This window comes from Schistocerca gregaria, chromosome X, assembly GCF_023897955.1.
Source record: "Schistocerca gregaria isolate iqSchGreg1 chromosome X, iqSchGreg1.2, whole genome shotgun sequence".
Taxonomy (NCBI): domain Eukaryota; kingdom Metazoa; phylum Arthropoda; class Insecta; order Orthoptera; family Acrididae; genus Schistocerca; species Schistocerca gregaria.
The window spans coordinates 728,033,056-728,054,969 of record NC_064931.1 but is presented as its reverse complement, the minus strand read 5'-3'; the positions used below and the strand labels follow the sequence as shown (position 1 = coordinate 728,054,969).

General features: G+C 38.4%; 1 protein-coding gene across 3 annotated transcripts in view; it reads right to left on the bottom strand.

Moving 5' to 3' along the window:
• LOC126298649 (annexin B9-like) overlaps positions 1-21,914 on the bottom strand; it is a 93,839-nt gene that overhangs the window by 62,431 nt on the left and 9,494 nt on the right. For all 3 annotated transcript variants that reach the window (XM_049990062.1, XM_049990063.1, XM_049990064.1), the window contains exons 3-5: positions 19,047-19,223; positions 11,975-12,179; positions 4,407-4,486 (exon numbers count right to left, since the gene is read on the bottom strand). In XM_049990062.1, coding sequence (XP_049846019.1) covers positions 4,407-4,486; positions 11,975-12,179; positions 19,047-19,223 — 462 coding nt within the window. The remainder of the gene's footprint in view (positions 1-4,406; positions 4,487-11,974; positions 12,180-19,046; positions 19,224-21,914) is intronic.

The following is a 21,914-nucleotide window of genomic DNA, read 5'->3' as shown; positions in this document are numbered from 1 at the left end:
CAGTGCAGAAATGAGTGAGTACCTATGTTGAGTATGCACAGCTCATTAGACATCATGAGGCTCTCCAAAACCTGGCGCCCAAGGCAAGTAGAGGTCGAGCCCCACAAGACATGATGGGCACTTAAGTCTCCCAACAGAAGAAATGGTTGTGGGAGTTGTTCCACAAGATCTACGAGAGCCTCATAGTTTTTTTACATCTTGTGGAGGTAGATACAGAGAGCAAACAGTGATCATCTGACACCATGAATTTTGACAGCAACTGCTTGCAGGTCAGCAGTCAGGGAGAGAGTAGAGGACTGGGGACAGAGCTGTGTTTGTAAGTAACGTGCACCTGTCAAGTCGTCCTTTCGGTGAAGGATATAGCCACATAGCACAGAGGTGTCAGTGGCTTTAAAATGTGTTTCCTGAAAACACAGGCATAGGGGGCATTCCTACACTAGCAGTTTCAGTTCTATATGGGTCCTGAACCCACTAAAGTTCCACTGTAATACGGGAGCCATCTATCACTGGGGCTGCACTTTCACCCTGTCTTTCCACTGGGGAGGGGAGCCCGTAATGGGTGGGGCCTCAGTCTTGGGGCAAGATGATTGCCTCAGTTCGACATCAAGGTCCATTAGTTCCACCAGAGTCCAGAGTGATGCCGGATAGTATGACATTAACATTGTCTAACTGTTTATTTCCCCAACTCCGTTGGTGTTGGATACTTTGCTTTTTTGTCCTGAGTATACTTCAGAGCCAAAACCGGGCAGTGGTAGTGAGACCACTGGACAAGACTCGTGGACAGACCAAAGTTTTGGAGGAGCAAGGAGCTCTGCGACATTAGCGACAGCAGACTTGACCGATGTTTTGAGAGGAAGGGTAGGCTTTGAAGGAATTGCGGTGGCACAAGTGCACTGGCAAATACAGGTGCTAGTGCTGACACTAGCATCCTCCATTTGGATAGCTGCATTGGCCTTCTGAACTGGTTGTTTAAGAGCAGGTGAAAAGGAGGTAGCAGACTTTGGGGGTTGCATGGCCTTATTGATATTTCTGGCCTCTCCATATGAGATATCTTTATTTGTCTTCATTTCCTGTATCTTCTTTTCTTCAAGAAAGACACTGCAGTCCCTAATCCAGACACGGTGATCGTCAGAGCACTTTACACACTTTGGAGATGAACAACCAGCACCTTCATGGACAGCCTAATCACACAAGTTGTTGCTCTCTTAAAACCTGAGGTGGTGTGCCCAAAATCACTGGCATGTATAACAGCGCATTGGGTTAGGAAAATAAGGCCACGCGGTGAGGTGGAGGAAACCAGCCTTAACGTGCTCTGGAAGCTTTGTAGTGCTGAAAGTCAGTATCAAAGAGTCCAGTTTCACAAGATAACCATCCACCCATTTCATTATGTTATGTACATCAATGATACCTTACTGGGACCACTCAGCTTTTAATTCTTCTTGGGGAATGTCAACCAGATCCCTGCAAGTCACAACACCTTTGCTATATTTCACAGTGTTGTGAAGTTCCCTTTCTATTGCATACTGCCCAAAGCACTGAGCTACCTGAATGCTCTTCACTTGTTAGAAATTAGATGTTTCTACCAGCAGGGGGCCATTTGACAAGCGTTTGACAGATTTTAAACTTCCATCAATTCCCTCTAAACCTTTTTGTTTGTACAAAGGTGACACTTTCTCAAACCTCCTCTCTTTCCATTTGGTCATAAGAAATAAATACTGGCCACCAGCATACCTTCTGTTACTCAATACTGACAATGTCTGTAATTCTGAAGTCTGGAGCGCTGGCTACACAAGCCCTCTAGTTTGAATGAGTTCTGGTAACTACCAGCAGCCCACCCTTTCCTCTGGGAGGAGGAAGAAGAGAAGATTTCAAAGGATCCATGCTGGTTCCACGAGTAGACAGGGAAATAAGGGTCCACTCAGACAGAGCCCCACGTGCCTGCGTAAGCCTTACACAACTGATGCGTGGCAGTTTTCCAAAAGGTTGCCAGCGACAACTGTTCCACCTCATCAGCATGCAACACACCTTGAGATCAAGGTTTTTTTTTTTTATGGAGGCTTATTCCATCCTTGCAATCCAGGCAGTCGAGCCATGATCCCCATTCCCCGAGACACACAACATTCCACTGCCATGATGCATGGTGGTTGCTGAAGCATGCCCAGAGCTTACAGTGACAGAGGACTGGTGGCATTTACCAGTCCCCAGCTGAGGAACCCTACGATTACCATGCCTGTACCCAGAAAATGAACGCTGAGCCCCTGATGTGATATGCTACAAAGTACCCAGCACTGCACGGGTATGTATTCATTCTAATTTTCTTATAGTCCATCTCCACCTCTTCCACCCCCCTACCTCCTCCCTCTGTCCACTTGCTCCACCCATCCCCTCCCCCCCCCCCACTATCCCTCCCTCTATTTCTTACCAAGCTGAATGCTATGTTTACGTGAATACATGATATGTTTTTGAACATTTCTTGAGGAGAGGAAGCAGATTATGAAATTAAAAATACAGGATGGTTTTTAAAAAATACATACTACTCACATACCTTCCTCATGAACAAAGATACAAGAATGGTAATCATGTTGGTTAATGCTTCCATGGTAGCTAAACAACACTTCCTTGATATATTTATTATTTCTGGACAAAAAAGTTATCTGGGGTGGCCAAGATAAATTATCTAGTGGATAACGTCAGAAGCTCTATGAGGCTTTTCACGGACAATGCTATCATCCATATGAAGGTTGAGAAGTCAGAAGTCTCTAGCATTTTGCAAGACGACCTGCAGAAGATACGTGGCTGGTATGGGACTGGCAATTTATTCGTAAGGCAAATGAATTTTATGCACTGCACATAAATAGGCAAAGAGATCTGTAACTATTTCATTACACTATTGGCAAAAGAATGAATGAAAATATTAACTACTACGAAACACCTAGGAGTATCTGTTTGAAGTGACAAAGTGGAATGACCACATGAAACTAACTGTGAGAAAAGCAGCTGCCAGGTTGAGATTCATTGGGAGGGGGGATCCACACCACTTTTTTGCCTGGTTATTAGATATTATTCATCAGTATTGAACCCTTACCAGCTAGGATTGAAAAAGAGTGAGGAAGTCCAATGAAGAACAGAAAATTTCATTATGTGATTGTTAACCAAGCACAAGAGCATTACAGAAATGTTCAACAAGACATTTCAAGATAGGTACTGCGTACCAGAGATACATTTACTGTTGATATTCTGAGTGTGGCCATTTCAATTCAAAAGGAGTCAAGCAACATTCTACTTCCTTCCACTTACATCTCACGAACTGGCCACAACAAGATAATGAGAGAAATTAGAGCTCCTATGGAGGTTTATCAACAGTTTCTTTCCCACCCAGCATTCGTGAATGGATCACAGAAATGGGAAAATCACAGAGGTGCTAGAAACACTCTCTGCCACACAACATAAAGTGTGCATGCAGAACTGAAAATTAATTTATATGCCAGTCTTATTATTCTCAAAGTATCACAATGAGAATAGTAAAAAATTTTATGTCTCTGTGTATGTGTTGTGTGGGTGCCCAACTCCTACTAGAAGGATACATTGCTCAGATAAATTTCTTTGCAACACATTGTAATTTAATGCTTAGTTTTGATTTTTAACAGTTCAGTCTGACACCTTCACCTCTTCCCAAGACATCCAGTCAAAATTACCAAAACCTTCAATAGTTGGTTTTCCTGTTTCCTTGTGAAAATGGAAAGAAGATCAGTATTTAATGTCCTGTCAACGGAAAGGTCATTACAGATGGAGAAAAAGCTCTGATTGGAAAAGAATAGGAAAAGAAATTGGTTTTACCATTTTCAAAGAAATGATCTCAGCATTTGCCTAATACAATTCCTGGAAAACATGAATCTAGAGAAGGAAACTGCAGTCCTCCTAAAAACGAGTTTCATATCTTCCCATTGCACTCTCTCCCTCAGTTGCTATTCAGACATGACCTACTCTAAAGAACTATTTAATATAGTTGCATTAATGCTGCGACAAAGAACATTGTTACAGTATATCACTCCATATTTTAGCTGCTCCTGTGGGCTTTTCCAAGAATCAAGTCTAACCTATCTAGATCACTATCACAATTCACAACTGTGAATAATGAATTGTGAGGGTGATCTAAATAGCTTACAGTTACTTTTTAAACTTCATTATAAGCTACATGCTTAGCAGTGATAGGGATTTCTCTTTCTGCATATTTTTATGACTCCAATTATGTAAAGTACTCAAAGTCTTTGACAGTTATGTCAGCAGTCATTTTCTCATCATATTCTTTTCACTTGTAAGATCATTTAATTATTTCAATGGTCAACTCAAAATTCAAAAAGCGGATTACTGATTGACACATTCTAAAATATTACTGATGTACTCACCATACAGAGGGATACAAGGAAACGCTTGAAGTGTCCTGAGGTGTCATCTTTTAAATCATGTTCCAGGGTTCTTCCATACACTGAAAGAGTATAGAATTACATGTATACAAAAAATAAAAAAAACACTGGACATTATAATAAATATAAGAACAATTAACATGTACACAATGTTACATATGTACTGAAATATGCATAAAAAATAAATTCAAAGTTCAACACTTGCAAGAATGATAGACTTTTAACTACTGTGTTATCTTGTTAAAAATGAATTGTCTGACATGGAAGCCCTCTGTCAGCAACTGACAGTCAATCATTAGTTCTGCAAGGGATCACAGTTTCACGTGAGGCTCAGGAGCCCCAACACATTACTTCATGGTAACACATATCTTCATTATTTTAATGATGTCCTGTATTATTCTGAAGGCCTTAACCCTCCAAAGAGCCAGGAACAAAAGGTTATTTATTGAACCCGAGAAATCTCTCACTGTGATGACATGCAGATATGAGACTGTCATACATTTTGAAGGTCACTAAATTACCAAATGTAAGGATTATATTAAACATTTAATAAAATAATACTAATTATTAACACACCATGGCTATGAGAGAAACAGTGATTATGTTAATATGAAAAATAGATACTGCATAGAGTACTTGTTCACATATCATTATGTATAAAGTGCACACTGTTTGCATCTGGTACTCTAAGCCTTTTACAGAACAGAACGAGCACTTCTGCAACAAGAAACAAAGTACTCAGTTCATCAAATGTGTAGTACAAGCTACATAGACTATTTATTACCTTTCACCTGTAAATAACCTATTTAAGTGTGTCATCTATCCATACACCCAAGAAACTTCATCACTACAAAACAATAACTGACTATGTGACCATTTCTAATGGTGACACGCAATAAGCATAAATTCGTGGTGATGAAACTATACTTAGTAATAGTCTTGTTTAACTAACTCATAAGGTTTATGACTGTTGTCCCATTGCGTTGGTGTCAGCTTCAAAGATAATTGGTCCACACAATATGAAAATAATAAAACTTGCATTTACTTTTATTTTATTTAAGTACCATGAATGGGCAGTCTTTGAATGGTCCTGCAAGTGGAAACTAGGCAAGTTTTCTGGACCTTCTCACTCTGGCAGCATTTCATTCATAAAATAATGAATATTCCACCATATTCAAAGAACTAGATTCATAGTATTTATAAAAAATAATATATCAAATAAAATTAGAACAGTTTAAGTGTTATGGCGACTATTCCTAATTACTGCACGTACTCTGTGTAGGTGGCATTGGCACCTAGAAGGAAACCTGAGATAAAGAAGCCATGGTTTGTGCCATTACATGTGTGATGAACAGCAAGATCGAGCCCTTAAAAGCCTTAAAACTTTTTGGTGACCAAAACACAGGCTGGAAAGGCACTTTAAGAATAAAATTCTTACATCTGAGGAGTTAATGGAGGTTCATTTTGGTAGGCCTGTTTTGTCACCTCAACTGAAGATGATCTTATTAAATACTGCCTTGCAATGCAAGAATTATTTCATACTGTTAAATGTAAGGACATACGAAGCATGGTCTTATGGCCTTCCAGTTACCTACAATGAATAGGCCAAGGAGTCCCTTCAGTTCAGAAAAGTTTCAGCAGGAAAGAAATGGCTCCAAGTTTTCCTTTAAGAGACATTACAGTTTGCCAATGAGAACTACTCAGGGTCTCACAGCAGCACTTTTACACCACAAAATGTGGTGAGATGTTTTTGATATTTGTGAATCGACACTACCTGAAGTCAACCATAATGCACACTGAGCCTTCAATGTTGCTGAAACTGAGGTGACATCTGTTCAGCAAGGTTATTGTTATGTAAGGGAAGAGACAAGTTGTTGCCTTGACATCAGCAGAAAGGAGAAATCTCATCACAGTTGTGGCTTGTATGAAAGCAGCTGGCCATTATTTTCTGCCACTAACCATTTCCCAAGGAAGAATATGAAGCCATATATGTCAAAAGCTTCCACAGCGCAAAAAATTTAGAAACTAAAAAATTTTGTGTACAGCAACATATGGAAGCATGTGCCACTGAACTAAAACTAAATGGTGGCACTTTCATAATTGTAACAGTGTATAGGTCCCCCTCAGCTATTTCTAGAAAACTTGGATGCTTTGTTGTGCTATCTGTCAGACAGGGGGAAGCAAATTATCATTTGTGGGGATTTCAATGTGTAATAGGAAGAACGGCCTTTTAGTATTACTCAGTTCTTTCAATTTGAGCTCCGTCATTTATTTTCCTACTCGGATAACAAAGAACAGCAGGACATTGATAACTTTTTTTATACACCAAGATAAGTTTAAGGACATAAATGCTTATCCTGTTGAGAATGATCTTTCAGATCATAGTGCACAGCTAGTTACAGTACATGACATAGCTCCATGCAGTATATCAAATCAGAAGTTCAAAGCAGTGCGTTCAATTAACAATGTAAATACTGCAAACTTTAGGGAAAGCCTAAAGCAGTTAGACTGGGATGAAGTGTGTATGGAACCCGATGCAAACTTGAAATATAACTTATTTCATGATACATTTTTAAGGGTATTTGAAAATTGTTTTCCCAAGAAAATAGTTAAACATAATTCCAAGAAAACATATAAAAAACCTTGGCTAACTAAAGGAATAAGACTATCTTGCAACCGTAAAAGAGAACTGTATCTAACAGCAAGAGGGAGTACTGACCCCAAAATTGTTCAATATTATAAAAACTATTGTGCGCTACTAAGAAAAGTTATTAAAAAGTCCAGAAGTTTGTGTATCATGTCCGAGATCAGTAATTGTGATAACAAAATTAAAGCAATTTGGAATATTATTGAAAGGGAAACAGGGCAACCATGACCACAGGAAGACTTTAGTGCAATAAAACTGAATGACAAGTGTACTAACAAACAATCAGAAATTGGGAATATTTTCAATAATTTTCAAAAATTTTAGGTGTGTCCATTGATGAGAGGTTAAACTGGAAGCAACACATTGATGGTCTGCTGAAACGTCCGAGTTCAGCTACGTATGCTCTTAGGGTTATTGCAAATTTTGGTGATAAGAATCTCAGTAAATTAGCTTACTATGCCTACTTTCATTCACTGCTTTCGTATGGCATCATATTCTGGGGTAATTCATCGTTGAGTAGAAAAGTATTCATTGCTCAAAAACGTGTAATCAGAATAATTGCTGGAGCCCACCCACGGTCATCCTGCAGACATCTATTTAAGGATCTAGGTATCCTCACAGTAACCTCACAATATATATATTCACTTATGAAATTTGTTGTTAATAATCCAACCCAGTTCAAAAGTAATAGCAGTGTGCATAGCTATAACACCAGGAGAAAGGATGATCTTCACTATGCAGGGTTAAATCTGACTTTGGCACAAAAAGGGGTAAATTATGCTGCCACAAAAGTCTTTGGTCACCTGCCAAACAGCATCAAAAGCCTGACAGTCAACCAACATTTAAAAATAAATTAAAAGAATTTCTAGATGACAACTCCTCCTACTCATTGGCTGAATTTTTAGATATAAATTAAGGGAGGGGAAAAAACTAGCTTAAGCATTAGAGTCATGCAATATTTTGTGTAATGTAATATCTTGTACAGACATCTTTCATTAACCTGACACGTTCCACATCATTACGAAGTGTCGTATTCATGATCTATGGAACAAGTATTAATCTAATCTAAATTGACTGATGGCGCAGCTGAAGGATCAATAACAGCATGACATCCAAGTGGCTGAATGCAGGCTCATACTTTACTTAGTGGTTTGATCATTTTGTGAACACTAAAGCAATCATCAGATGACCCTATCCTCCTGATTCTTGATGGACATTATTCCCACACTGAACACTAATGTATCAGGTAAAGCACATAAAACAGTGTTCATACTGTATGTTTGCCAGTTCACTCGACAAGAGAGAGAGAGAGAGAGAGAGAGAGAGAGAGAGAGAGAGAGAGAGAGAGAGAGTGTTCACAATTAAACTTCCAGTTTAAAAATGCTGTAGAAAGAGAACCACTGTGCAGATTGACATCAAATTTCAATAGCATATTATTGACAGAGGTGGAAACATCATGGAACAAAACAAAATTTAATGAAAATTTTACCAATGGATAGTGCTCTAAGCATCATAATTTGCACACCAACCCAAGTCTGGCACACAACTATTCCCCAGATTGCATCCAAGACTCCCAGCAGGACTGTCTCCGAAGGATCACCCGCTGCTGGTGAAGCTCTTTTACAAGAACAGTGACTGGTCACACCATTATTCAAGAAAGGAAATAGGAGTAACCCACTGAATTACAGACCCATATCACTGACAGTTTTCAGTAGGATTTTGAAGCATATACTCTATTCGAACATTATGAATCACCTTGAAGAAAATAAGTTGTTGATACATAACCAACATGGGTTCAGGAAATATCATTCTTGTGCAACACAGCTAGCTCCCACGAAGTAATGAGTGCTGTTGACAAGGGATCTCAGATTGATTCCATATTTCCAGAAGGCTTTCGATACTGTTCCTCACAAGCGACTATTAATCAAATTGCATGCATATGGAGTATCATCTCAGTTGCGTGACTGGATTCACGATTTCCTCTCAGAGGGGTCACAGTTTGTAGTGACAGACGGTAAATCATCAAGTAGAACAGAAGTGATATGTGGCATTCCGAAAGGTAGTGTCATAGGCCCTCTGCTGATCCTGATTTATATAAATAATCCAGGTGATGATCTAAGCAGCCCCCTTAGATTTTTTGCAGTTGACGCTGTAATTTACTGTATAGTGAAATCATCAGACGATCAATTGCAATTACAAAATGATCTAGAGGGAATTTCTGTATTGTGCGAAAAGTGGCAATTAGCACTAAACAAAGGAAAGTGCGATGTCATCCACATGGGTACTAAAAGAAATCCAATAAATTTTGGGTATACGATAAATCGCACAAATATAATTGCTGTCAATTCGACTAAATACCTAGGAATTACAATTACGAGCAACTTAAATTGGAAAGACTACATAGATAATATTGTGGGGAAGGAGAAACAAAGACTGCACTTTGTTGGCAGAACACTTAGAAGATGCGACAAACCCACTAAAGAGACAACCTACATTACCCCGGTCCATCCTTTGCTGGAATATTGCTGTGCGGTATGGGATCCTTACCAGGTAGGATTGATGGAGGACATCAAAAAAGTGCAAAGGAGGACAGCTCATTTCGTGTTATCGTGCAATAGGGGTGAGAGTGTCACTGATATGATATGCGAGTTGAGGTGGCAGTCACGAAAACAAAGGCGGTTTTCTTTGCGGCGAGATCTATTTACGAAATTTCAATTGCCAACTTTCTCTTCTGAATGCAAAAATATTTTCTTGAGGCCCAACTAGTTAGGGAGAAATGATCATCATAATAAAATAAGAGAAATCAGAGCTGGAACAGAAAGATTTAGGTTTTTCTTTTCCCACGCGTCATTCGAGAGTGGAATGGTAGAGAAGCAGTATGAAAATCGTTCGATGAACACTCTGCCAGGCACGTAAGTGTGAATTGCAGAGTAACCATGTAGAAGGAATGTAGCTGTATTGAAGGCACACAGTGTGTAAGACATTGTGAATATGACCCTCAAGGCCCTCTGATCCACTGTGGAACATGTTGTTTACTGGTTTCACCTTATGGCAGAAAACAATGAATACCATGTTGAACACTTCTTACGTCAGTCTCACAACAATCAGAAAGCAATCTCATTTTGCTTTTGATGTGGTTTTTGGCCTCTGGATATGGAAAATAAATTTTTAATTGTCCTATGTGGTACGACATTGCCATGGTGGATGGGGTTACCTAACTAACAGTGTCACAACTGTTGACTGGCAAACTTGTTCAGTCATGCACACTGAACAGTCTGGATGCCGTATTGTGTAATTCAAACCACAGCCAGCATATTGTCATTCCTACTATGCCCACTACATGGTGCCAGATGGACCAACATTGTGTACCTGTCAACAACTCAATACTTCAGCTTTTCAGCTAGTGGTCTCCTTTAATCCAAAGTATTTACATTCTACAAGAATGTTCCTACAACAAGTTAATAAATGAAATTTTTTTTAGAAGGCAGAACATATGAAATTTCTTGTACACTTACTTTCAGGTGTAACATAATGAGCTGCTATAATCAACCACGATATTCCTCTCCTCCCTACCCCCCCCCCCCCCCTCCCCTCGATAACAAACCATGCAACAGCTATCTTATATGCAGACGATACCACGTTAATATGCTTCAACCCAAGCTATTCGCAGCTCGAAGTGGAATCCAATACTGCAGCAGGTTTAATTCTGCAGTATTTTAATGAAAACAAACTAGAATTAAACACAAATCTGTCTATATTGAATCTGATCTTGGGAGGCAAAAAACTCACGAAAACCAAATCTTAATGGGTGACGAATACATTAAAAAAAAACAATACTCAACCAAATTTCTTTGCCTGACACTTGATGCGGAGTTGAACTGGTCTGATCATGTGAATGATATTTGCAAAAAGCTAAGTACTACCATATATGTCCTAAGAAAGCTGAAAACTTTTTGTAACATCACCACTCTGAGGTAAATATATTTTGCACTATTTGAATCCCATCTAAGCTATGGGATAGAGGTATGGGGATCCAGCAGTAAAGGTAATATGAAAAGTGTACTTATCTTACAAAAGAAGGCACTTACAATTATGAGAAAGAACTCTGCCAGGGAGTCCTGCAGAAATTTGTTTAAAGAATTTAAAATACTAACTGTTCATAATCTGTATGTGCTGTAGATAATCATTATGGCAGTAAACAGTAACAAAACACTTAATAAAGAAATACACGATCACAACACTAGAGGTAGAGAGAGATCGCACATCATCTCTCATAGAACAACACTATGAGAAAAGCCCTCACTATGCAGGCATAGAACTACTGAATTGCTTCCATCCTAGTATCTCCAAATTGCCCATTACAAAACTAAAAACGAAATTAAAATTATGGCTGCTAAACAATCATGTATATTCAATATATGAGTTTCTAGATTTAGTAAACTCGTATGATGGAAGACCATCTATCTAAAAATATATGTAATCTCAGATCTTAGACTGTGTCATAAACTGTAAATACTTGAGTGTCAGATATGAATACTGTGTCACAAACTGTAGATTCCTTAATCTAAGGATGGAAATATCAATTTTTTTATGTATAGTCCATATATGTAACTCTGTTCTCTCAACTATATTTAGAAAAAGTTGTGTAGATAAAAGTGCCAGCCAAAAATATGTAACCCTAGTAAGTAAGGCTCTGACTTATCCAGAAGACTCGAACAAAAACCTTTTTTGTAATCAGTTGATGTTGGATCAAAGTAAATAAATAGATTTAGGACCAAGTCACTCATTTACCAACAGTTTAAAACAAAAATGTGCAACAACAATAATATACAATTGACGTGTGTTGTTTGGGCTGATGATTATTTTCCAGTATTGCTATATTTAATTGAATAATTACACTTACTTTTCTCATAGACTGAACAAATTGCACGAATTCCATAGTTGCTTAGTGTGCACATTATCTCAATAATAGCTTCCTCATCTGTCCCCAGGCCTCTGACTGCATCATTCAATTCCTTAGCATAAAACTGCGGCAGAGGCGTCATCAGCCCAATAATGACATTCTCAAAATTCCCACTCAGTTCACTTTTTAAATTTGATATTAAATCCTGTGGAAGAGCATTAGAAGTATTCACAAAAAATTAAAAAATTACTACTTATGTACTACTAAACAAAGATTTATACATCCCACAAATGAAGAAAAAATTACTATTTTGTCTCATCTGTAAACAAGGACATAGAGATTATGCTGGGTGGTTACAATTAAGGTTCAGCTACTTACAAGCTCCAAAGTTAGCTGCAATTATTGTATGGCTGCAATTATTGTACGGCAGCAAAGCCTGGTAGATATGCTAGTGCCTTAATGTGGAACCGATTTATGTTGGAAAAAAATTAGTTCTGTTCTTGGCCACCAGGTGCAAATTTGGCGCTATTAATGCAAGAAAGATGTACAGAAATGTTTCTATCTGTAATGGATTACGAACCAGACATGGGCAGAAAAGGTCAAACAAAAGAAAAAAAAGGCATATTGTGATTTTATTATTAACCACAATGGCTTCTCAAATGACAGAGTGGATGTTGTACCATCATAGAAAGTGTACAGTGCCAGATTTGCACCTGGCAGCCAAAATTGGAACTAATATTTTTCCAGCAGAAACAGTTTCCGCATTAACGAATTAGCATATCTACCAAGCTTCACTTCCATACGCTGATTACAGCCCACACTGGCCATCCATCAATAGCTTTAATTTCATATTGCCACCCAGTATTTGTAACGACCAAGTGTTGTGAAATGTTAAAAAGCACTACATTTTACCACATAACAAAGTACAGAATCAAAGACAGATGCTAAGCAAGATGCAAAGGGATTGGATGTGTGTCAACCAGAGTGGACTGCAACAATTGTCTTATTACTAGACATGTTTAAACTAACTGGCAATGATGGACTTCAATCCGCATCTAGATTGGTATGACCAATTTCATCTACACGAGTGAGTCATCTCTTAAAGCTACTCAGATAATGTCCACATTTTGTGAAGCAGCTATTTAACTAGTAACACTCTGCTATACCACATTTGTTATTTGCAATTCAATATTCAATTCCTTACAATATGTCTTCACTTACCAAGTAACACAGTCAGCCCCCCTCTCTCTCTCCCTCTCTCCCTCTCTCCCTCCCTCCCTCCCTCCCTCCCCCCCCCCCCCTTTACCGCAACCATCCAACACAAACCCCACCCTAACAAAGTTCACCTGCCAAACTGCACTCCAGGCACTGTGCATGTGTATATTTGTACTCCAGCTCAAGATAGGATTATCCTGGAAACTAGTCAATTTTCTGTCCTTTTTTGTGTGCACCTGTAGACGACAATGCTTTTGCTTTTTGATGAGTGGTCTTCTTTACACATACAATGCTACAGCTATTTCTTGGACCAAACAGGTTAAATTAACACTAAACAGGTGGGAAGGGATGGGGTTCAGTAAAAGCTCAAGAGAAGCCCAGACCCAGTTGCTGACAAGAATATCTCAAACTTAACATTCAGAATTGCATGGGAGAGGGGGTGGGGGAATGGGACAGAAGAAAGTATACCTAGATCAGAATTACAAACATGTAGCTGTTTGAAGAGCTGTTACCATAGCAACAGCCAGCAAATGTGCTTCTTTGCACTTCATGTGCAGCATTGTTAAATCACTCTGTTACAGCAGGTAGCACTTACTATCCAGTTGCAGAAAACACTTGCAGCTGGTAACCTAACAGTTGTGACCTACTTTTGTTGGGCACACTCTGTGGTGCAAAGTAAACTTGCTACAACAGCAATGTCTGAAGCTTGTAGCTGAAGTGTGCAGGACAGTGTGGCTGTTAAATGTAATGTTCAGTGACCTGTTCACTTTTCGCATAGTCAGGCACTTGTGCTTGGTGCGGGATTATTTTGAGAAGAAGAGAGAAAATAGTTTGACTCTACTGCCTCTAATGAGTGCAGTCTAAAGAATTGTAGATGCATTTAAACACACTACGAAAGTTTGTGAGGAAAAAATACTGTGGAGAACAATAAGGGACTGGTTCATCTTGGTTACAGGCACCAAGTAAAAAGAGTGAGATAGGACAATGAGTAACAGACTTTGATGAAACCTAAAAAGATGCTGTTTCTCACCACATACGTGCATATTATGAGAGAAGAGAACATCTGACCATTAAAAAAACTGTGTTACTCTTCACCAGGCAAAATTATTCAGAGGCAGTGAAAACTTTGGTATTAAGAGTGAGCCCTCAGTTTCAGGAACAGAACACCAAACGGACACAAAATTGTAATGAAAAGAAGAGATACCATTGTATGGCATTATCTATTTTTAAGCGACATTGTTAATATACCATCTGAAGACAAATGTGGCTTGATGAAACGTAGATAAAAACCAGTCATTCCATCAGAAAAGATTGATAAATTGGAGTGAGTATAGAAAGTAATATCTAAAACATAATTATACCCTTAGGCAGTTCAGTGTGTCTCCCGTGGACTGTAGCACATAACAGTGCCAAGGAAGGAAGTGACTTGACTACCATATTTACTCAAATCTAAGCCACACTTTTTTCTCGGTTTTTGTAATCCAAAAAACCGCTTGCGGCTTAGAATCGACTGCAAAGTAAGCGGAAGTTCTGAAAAATGTTGGTAGGTGCCGCCACAACTAACTTCTGCCATCGAATATATGTAGCACTACACAGGCATGCTTTGCAGGCACAAACATAAATACTGGCACCGAAACCTTTGCGTCAGTAAATAAATTAAAAGAAAAGGTATAAGAATGTAAACATTATGCCATGTAACTTCCTGGCAGATTAAAACTGTGCCCGACCAAGACTCGAGCTCAGGACCTTTGTCTTTCGCGGGCAAGTGCTCTACCATCTGAGCTACCGAAGCATGACTCACGCCCGTTACTCACAGCTTTACTTCTGCCAGTACCTCGTCTCCTACCTTCCAAACTTTACAGAAGCTCTCCTGCGAACCTTGCAGAACTAGCACTCCTGAAAGAAAAGATACTGTGGAGACATGGCTTAGCCACAGCGCACACACTGCTGCAGAATGAAAATCTCATTCTGGAAACATCCCCCAGGCTGTGCCCCCCAGCCCCCCCTTGAATTTCGAGTCTCAAATTTCAGGTGCGGCTTAGATTTGGGAATTTTTTTTCCCCTGGATTTCGAGTCTCATTTTTCAGGTGCGGTTTAGATTCGAGTAAATACAGTAAGTGGTTTTTACACTTTGCTGTAATTCGTGTTCTCCATTGCTTGTAGACATGGTTCGGGTTTCACATCTAGAGTGAGTAATGTCTACCACACTTGCACACAATCTCATCTCACGTTAATGTACGCCCCTCTGCAGAAGTATGCTATACTACATGCACACTAAAGTGGTTGGTAAGTACCTTAACAGTTTATATTATTTTAATGTATTTAGTTACTATAATTACATCAAGGATTCATATAAATTTTAGCATTCCTTTCATATCAAATACACCAATAAACATGAATCATTCTGATTATTGTAAAACACAGTGCATATCTTGTTGCTTTCCACGAGCTATACAAATAACAGAAAAGCAGTGTAATTTTATGCACAGGAATGTTCCTCAAGTGAAATGATGATATGGTCCTGTAAAGCAAACTCAGTATTGCATGTTAACAGAGGGTGGATGAAGACAGTCAGTACAGAGCTACACTGCTGTTGCAGCCTGAGCCATACTCCATGCACACACACCGGTGAACTGATATCATTGCTCCCTTCCACTCTTAACAGTGCTTCCTTATTAATCACTTTGTTAATTCTGATTCAGGTGTAGTTAAGAAAGCACTTAAACAGGGGTAGATGTGAGAAAGTCACAGGATAGGGATACGTGTACATTAGCCCTACAAAACAGACAGTGTACAGAAAGGTATGAAGCTTGTGACAGCACATAGATAAGAGCAGGACAGGTGCCACAGTAAGTGGCAGAAGTGCAGGGGAGATAGAATACTGAAGACTGGGACTGGGAGACTCAAACATACATTTAAGGAAGGACAGGTTTTTCTTAGTATATGCAAAAAATCTTGCCTTGCACAGTGGAGGGAGGAAGCAAAGAGGTGCACAGGCAGACAGGATTCTGAATTGGTTTTCTTTCCAGAGAAGTGTGCACTGCAACTGGGTGGTCAAGTCTGCACCTGGATATGCAATTCAAAACTCACAGACAACTGACCAATAATGATACCAATTACAATTATTGAAAGCATTGTACTGGTTGCAACCAGGTTCCTATATTAGGACAGTGGGTAGTATCAGCTCTTAGCTTACAGGAAACAAAATGTGATTTGACTACAGCAAACTTAATGCATAGTTTCCAAGATAAAAGTCTCATTAAAGCCAAACTATCATCATGGAATGATCAATTAACCAGTGAAACTCAAAATTTTAAATTCTATTTTTCTTTTATCTATGTAGGTCCATGCTTGGAAATATCACATTCAGGATCTTGTTCATAAACCAAGTGTGGCTATCATTACTATAAGAATAATTTTCACTGTCGCTGAAATGTGAAAACTCATTTTCTCTTATTGGTATCATATTTGTGACAATTATGCATTTACAAAGAACATTCCTTGCCTAGAAAAGGGCAGTTGAAATTACCTTGTGTGTCAGTTTTTTCATGCCCTACCAATCAGGCAACACATAATTGGAGCTTTGCCATATATGTACATGTAGTCCTTCATGTGAATTGTGTTCGAGTATGGACTCTTCCAAAATGAACTATGACAGTCTCTCAGTGAAGGCTATAAAGAAATTATTATTTGCAATTGGATAACAGTTCCTTAACCATTGTACAAAAAAATATGCAGTCTTCTGAATGTCCATTTTCAACAGGATTCCCACAGAACTGGAAAGTGTGAGTAAAGCTATAGATTTTCATTTTCAAGTTGAAAGGTTTGACTTTGGAACACTTTGTTTACACTGCATATGAGTTCCTCACAGTACTGTAAAGAGGTTGCTGAAATGTGTTGTTATAAACCATCTCTATTTTTTTAAATTCTTTTTAATGCCACTCTGTAAATTACAATAGCAATTCAATGTCCTGGTGAGAGGACTGGAATAATGTGCTAGGTGAACATATTGAAAAGGCCTTACTGTGGGTTTTTACCAAATATGATCATGTACCAAGGGATTGGAAGGAGTGAGACAGAACACTGGTAGGGCAGGTAGATCGTGGAATACCATTATGGGGATACTGGAAGGATTTAGTCGAGGACACTTCATCACCCACTCTGATGAAAGGTACTCTAAGCCAACAAGACAGGATGTGATTGAGTTGTTCCAGTTCACAATAATAGTTTGCAATGAGGGGAATGCTCCTTGTAAGTGGTTAGCTAGTGTAGATAGAATATTAAGACCATGGGTGATAAGCCATGGGAAATTTAGGTTAAGAGAGTATGTCTTCTAAGATCTTCAGGATTTCAGAAGAGTGTTTGTTCCTTAGATATACCTTCCACGGACAGTTAAAATGTGAAACACTTTTATGCAAGGGTACCTGACAAAATGGAAGTACTGTTGGTTGGCTTAATACAATCAGAGTTTCTTACTGCACTACCACAGATGGAAGTCGACATCTGGGAAAGTGGTTCACTGTGCACAAAGCAACCAAATGAAAAACACTGTTCGAATGGTGCTAAGATTCAAGTAATGGGAACAACGTCTCCTGACCCCGGATCCATGTAATAAATATACTATACATGAATCTAAGCTAGACAATGGGTTTAGGATTTTGGATATTTAGGAAGGATTCCTCAAGATGGCTCATGAACAGATTAGCAAATTAAGGAGCCATGCTAGTATCTATAGCACTGCCCAATATGTTCTAAGCAGGAGGAGTTGTGGATAATGTTATGAATAGACATAAAAGGGCAAGGAGAAAAATTTTTGGCATTGTGTAGATATAGGGTTGACTTCAGTGACATTTTGCTTTTTGTTATGTTGGTATCTTTGCACAAGAATAAGTTCATCTGCATAATATTTGTACAGCGTGTGTACTGTCTTCAAATGGATAAACTGGTACTTATTGTGTCATAAAATGTCTGTTTTGGATGGTTTATCACCCATGAAAATGCATCTAAACTCAATGAAGGTTCATACAGAGTCTAGTATTTGATTATCAAAAGGTAAGAAAAAGGTTATCAAGTACAAAAACCACCGTACTTTTCTACAAGATTACCAACGTGAAGGTCATCCCAGAACTGCCACCACATGTGAAAATATCATGACTGACGATTATAGACATATGAAATAGCTAATTCATAATCATTGAAGAGGAAAGTGTTGTACATCAGCAATGACAGTGTGAGCAAAAGCAGGTGCCCTGTAATAATAAAAATACAAATTGGTGAAGGTGATTTATTTTATCAGGAAGATTATGGTCAGAGTTTCATGGGATGTAGAACGAATTATTCTTAATGATTACCTAGTAGCGAATACAGTAAAAATAGTAAAAAATTACATTATATTCAGGAAAACACACCTGGCCATGAAGGTGCTTTTCCAATGGGGAGAACTGATGGATTTTAAGTACAAAATGTTGGAAGATCCATCTCCGAACTTCCATTTGTTTAGAAGACAAATCTACTCACTGTAAAAATGTTGTTCTGACTGTATTAAAAAAATTGGGGGCAACGTTTAAAAACAAGAGCACTTTTGATCTAAAATGCGAAGTTGTTCGCTTTCAGCCTGAGAAAATTTCTCCTTGCTACCATGTTTTTTCGGAATGGTGTGGTATATCTGAGTGAGCAGCATCTCAAAAATAAATATCAATTTTTGTCCAAAGATTCTCAAGTGCTTTGAAGCACTTAAATTTGCATCAATATAAGGTAGTTACACATTTATATACTACATTGTACACAAGTGCATACACGAAAACCTGTAGTAATTTGAAATGGCATGATTTTCGAAGCTCTCACCAAATTTGCTTACCTTCCCATACATTGTTTTATAAGTGTCCGCTATTTCAATTCGCTGTACTATGCTCCGTCTAGTTACTATATCAATTATGGCCTGCTCATCCGTGCCAAATCCCTTCATTGCTTTCCTTAATATTTCTGCATCGGCCTTTGGATCAAATGGTTCAGCAGGATACACTGTTGGTGTACACTGAAACAACATAACTGCTTTTTTACATTGCAGATAATTTAGCAATTGTGCTCTGCATTATGTATAGCAATGCAATATTTTACACTAATTAAATTAACTAATTACTGCCACTGCATGACAATATAAAATTTATAGTAACTGCACAAAAATCAGTTAAATATTAAAGTAGTAAGACTGCTAGTTAAAGACCCTACCACATTTCATTTAACTTAAACATTATTACAGTATTGTTTCTTATATACATTAACCAAGAAACTCAATTTTTCAGTAAATACACAACATACATACAAAAATACTCACTATAACTTGCTTAGACTCTCAGATAGGTTAACAAATCTCATGTTGTTAATCAGGCAGGAACCCACAATACCACCATTTCTGTTGCTTTTCTTAGTACAAACCTAATGTCAGCATGTGCAAACACAATGTTTCATTCAAACGAACAAATCTTATTTTAGTGTAAATATACAGGGCTTCTACAAATTCAAGACAACCTACAAATAGTAACTGTTCAGGAAATCAAAGCAGCTACAACAAATATTGAAGATATTACAGTTAAAGTAATTCTACTCAACCTACAAAATGCAAACCAAACAGCACTGCAATCCACTGAAACGTCCCTCAACAATGTGAGGGATCAAACTAACCCAAGATAGACAAAACCACACCTATGTCAGTGGTAGGTGCTGTGAATGACTTACAGCTTTGAGTAGCTTGCCATCAATTCTGACCGCAGATGTAGATCCGGTGGGACCCTTGTCAGAGGCGAGTGACTTTTTATTGTTCGCAAATAGTGAAAGAAAACTCACGCAGTGTCAACATGACACCACATTGTATGATATGTTCTACTAGTTTCCATTCATAGGCAATTTCTTTTTTAAAAAATTAAATGAATCTGTGATTTTCCTTTCTGAGATAGAATTCCTACATTTTTTGCAGCTGTGGTGAACCACTCACATTTCCTGATCAATGAGGAAATTCAAGGAGAAATCCATGAAGACTGACCAACGCCGATTTTGATGATGGCAAGGAACACTTTTCTCAAAAAGTATCTGAAAATGAAGATGAAAATAATGATACAAAATGACAGCAATGAAGCAGACTTCTTCAAAGTTCTTCCTGATGATGATGTGATGTTGGATGATCATTTTAGTCAACAAGAATCTTCAGCCTTAGCATCAGAAGCTTATGAGCTGGGCAAAGATGAAGAAACTATCTGGATTGATAGTGATCTTTTGCTGTCCGGAAACATCAGAGTCCCTTTCAGGATCATCATTACAGACTTCTCTGCCACCAAAGGAAATGTTCACAACCTGGTAGAAGAGGTAAAATTGTTTTCCTTGTACATCAAACAAGCAATAGTTGACATGATTGTTCAATTCACGAATGAACAAATAAATTGCAAAGAAGCCCAATACAGGCCTGACCAGTGGTCTATTGGACCTACAAATGCTATTGAAGTGAAAGCATTACTACACCTTCTATACTTTAGCAGCATTACAGGGAATTCAAATCTGAATGAGTCAGACATGTTTTCTCATATCTTTGGACCACCAATTTTATGGGCAGTAATGTAAAAAATGTATTTCTACTTTTTCCGCATGAGATTCAACTCAAAATCAGCCCAAGAAGAAAGGAAAAAAAACTTTTAAATTTCCAAGGAGTTTTGCTTCAAAATGTACACAACAGCAGAACCTGACAAACTCAAAATGAAAATTTTATTGCTCCACAAGATCCTTCTTTTTTTGAAGGTATCGTTTACATATGAAAAGCAACAAAAACTCGCCAAGGTTTGATATTACCTACCTAGAATGTTTAAGAGACAGAACCTCTGAATCTAACAAATCATTATATCACATGTAACAACTGGTTTTCATCTCCAGAACTTTGTGAGGAGCTCTGTAAATGGCAGAATACCATGTTTGACATCACATGAAGAAACAAGTATGAAATTCCTCCACCTCTCAATGCAACTGAAGGTGGGCAATTTGGAGCTTCATGTTTCCTTTATCAGCCTGACAAGATGTATTTTCATACCACAAGACAAAAAACAAAATGCGTAAGTCTACTATTTGCACTGTACAATACTGGAACTGTGAAGCCAGACATGCAAAAACCTGATGTTGAATTTTACAACTCCACAATAGGTGGGGTTTATGTTTTCGACAAGTTGTGTCCCATCTATTCAAGAGAAGGAGGTACCAGAAGAGGTCAATGTGCTAATTCTACAGAGTACTGGACACTGCTGGAATAAACACCTTTGTACTGCATCAGCTGAATAACAATGCTGTTGCAAGTACAGTCGATCCGACTTTCTGACATTATTGGCATTCTCATTGGCGAATTCCTTCATGAAGCTGAGGGTGACCAACTAAGGGCTACCCAGAAATCTACAAACTGAAATAATAGCAGTTATGGGGATCCCAGACCCTGACAATTTGATCCCCCCCCCCCCCCCCCTCACACCAGTGCCAACCAGGAACCAGAAAGAGGTGGTATCAGTAAATGAATGACAGAAACACACAATATTTGCAAGACCTGTGTCTTGTTCATTTGTAGGCAACATGAGAAAACTAAATGGTTGTGCTTTCAGTGTGAGTCAGAATAAATGACAAGAAGACTGAAGAAAATATTACCTATCTTAGCCTAGTTGAACCTAGTCATTTACTTATTTTCTGAGTATTTATTTTG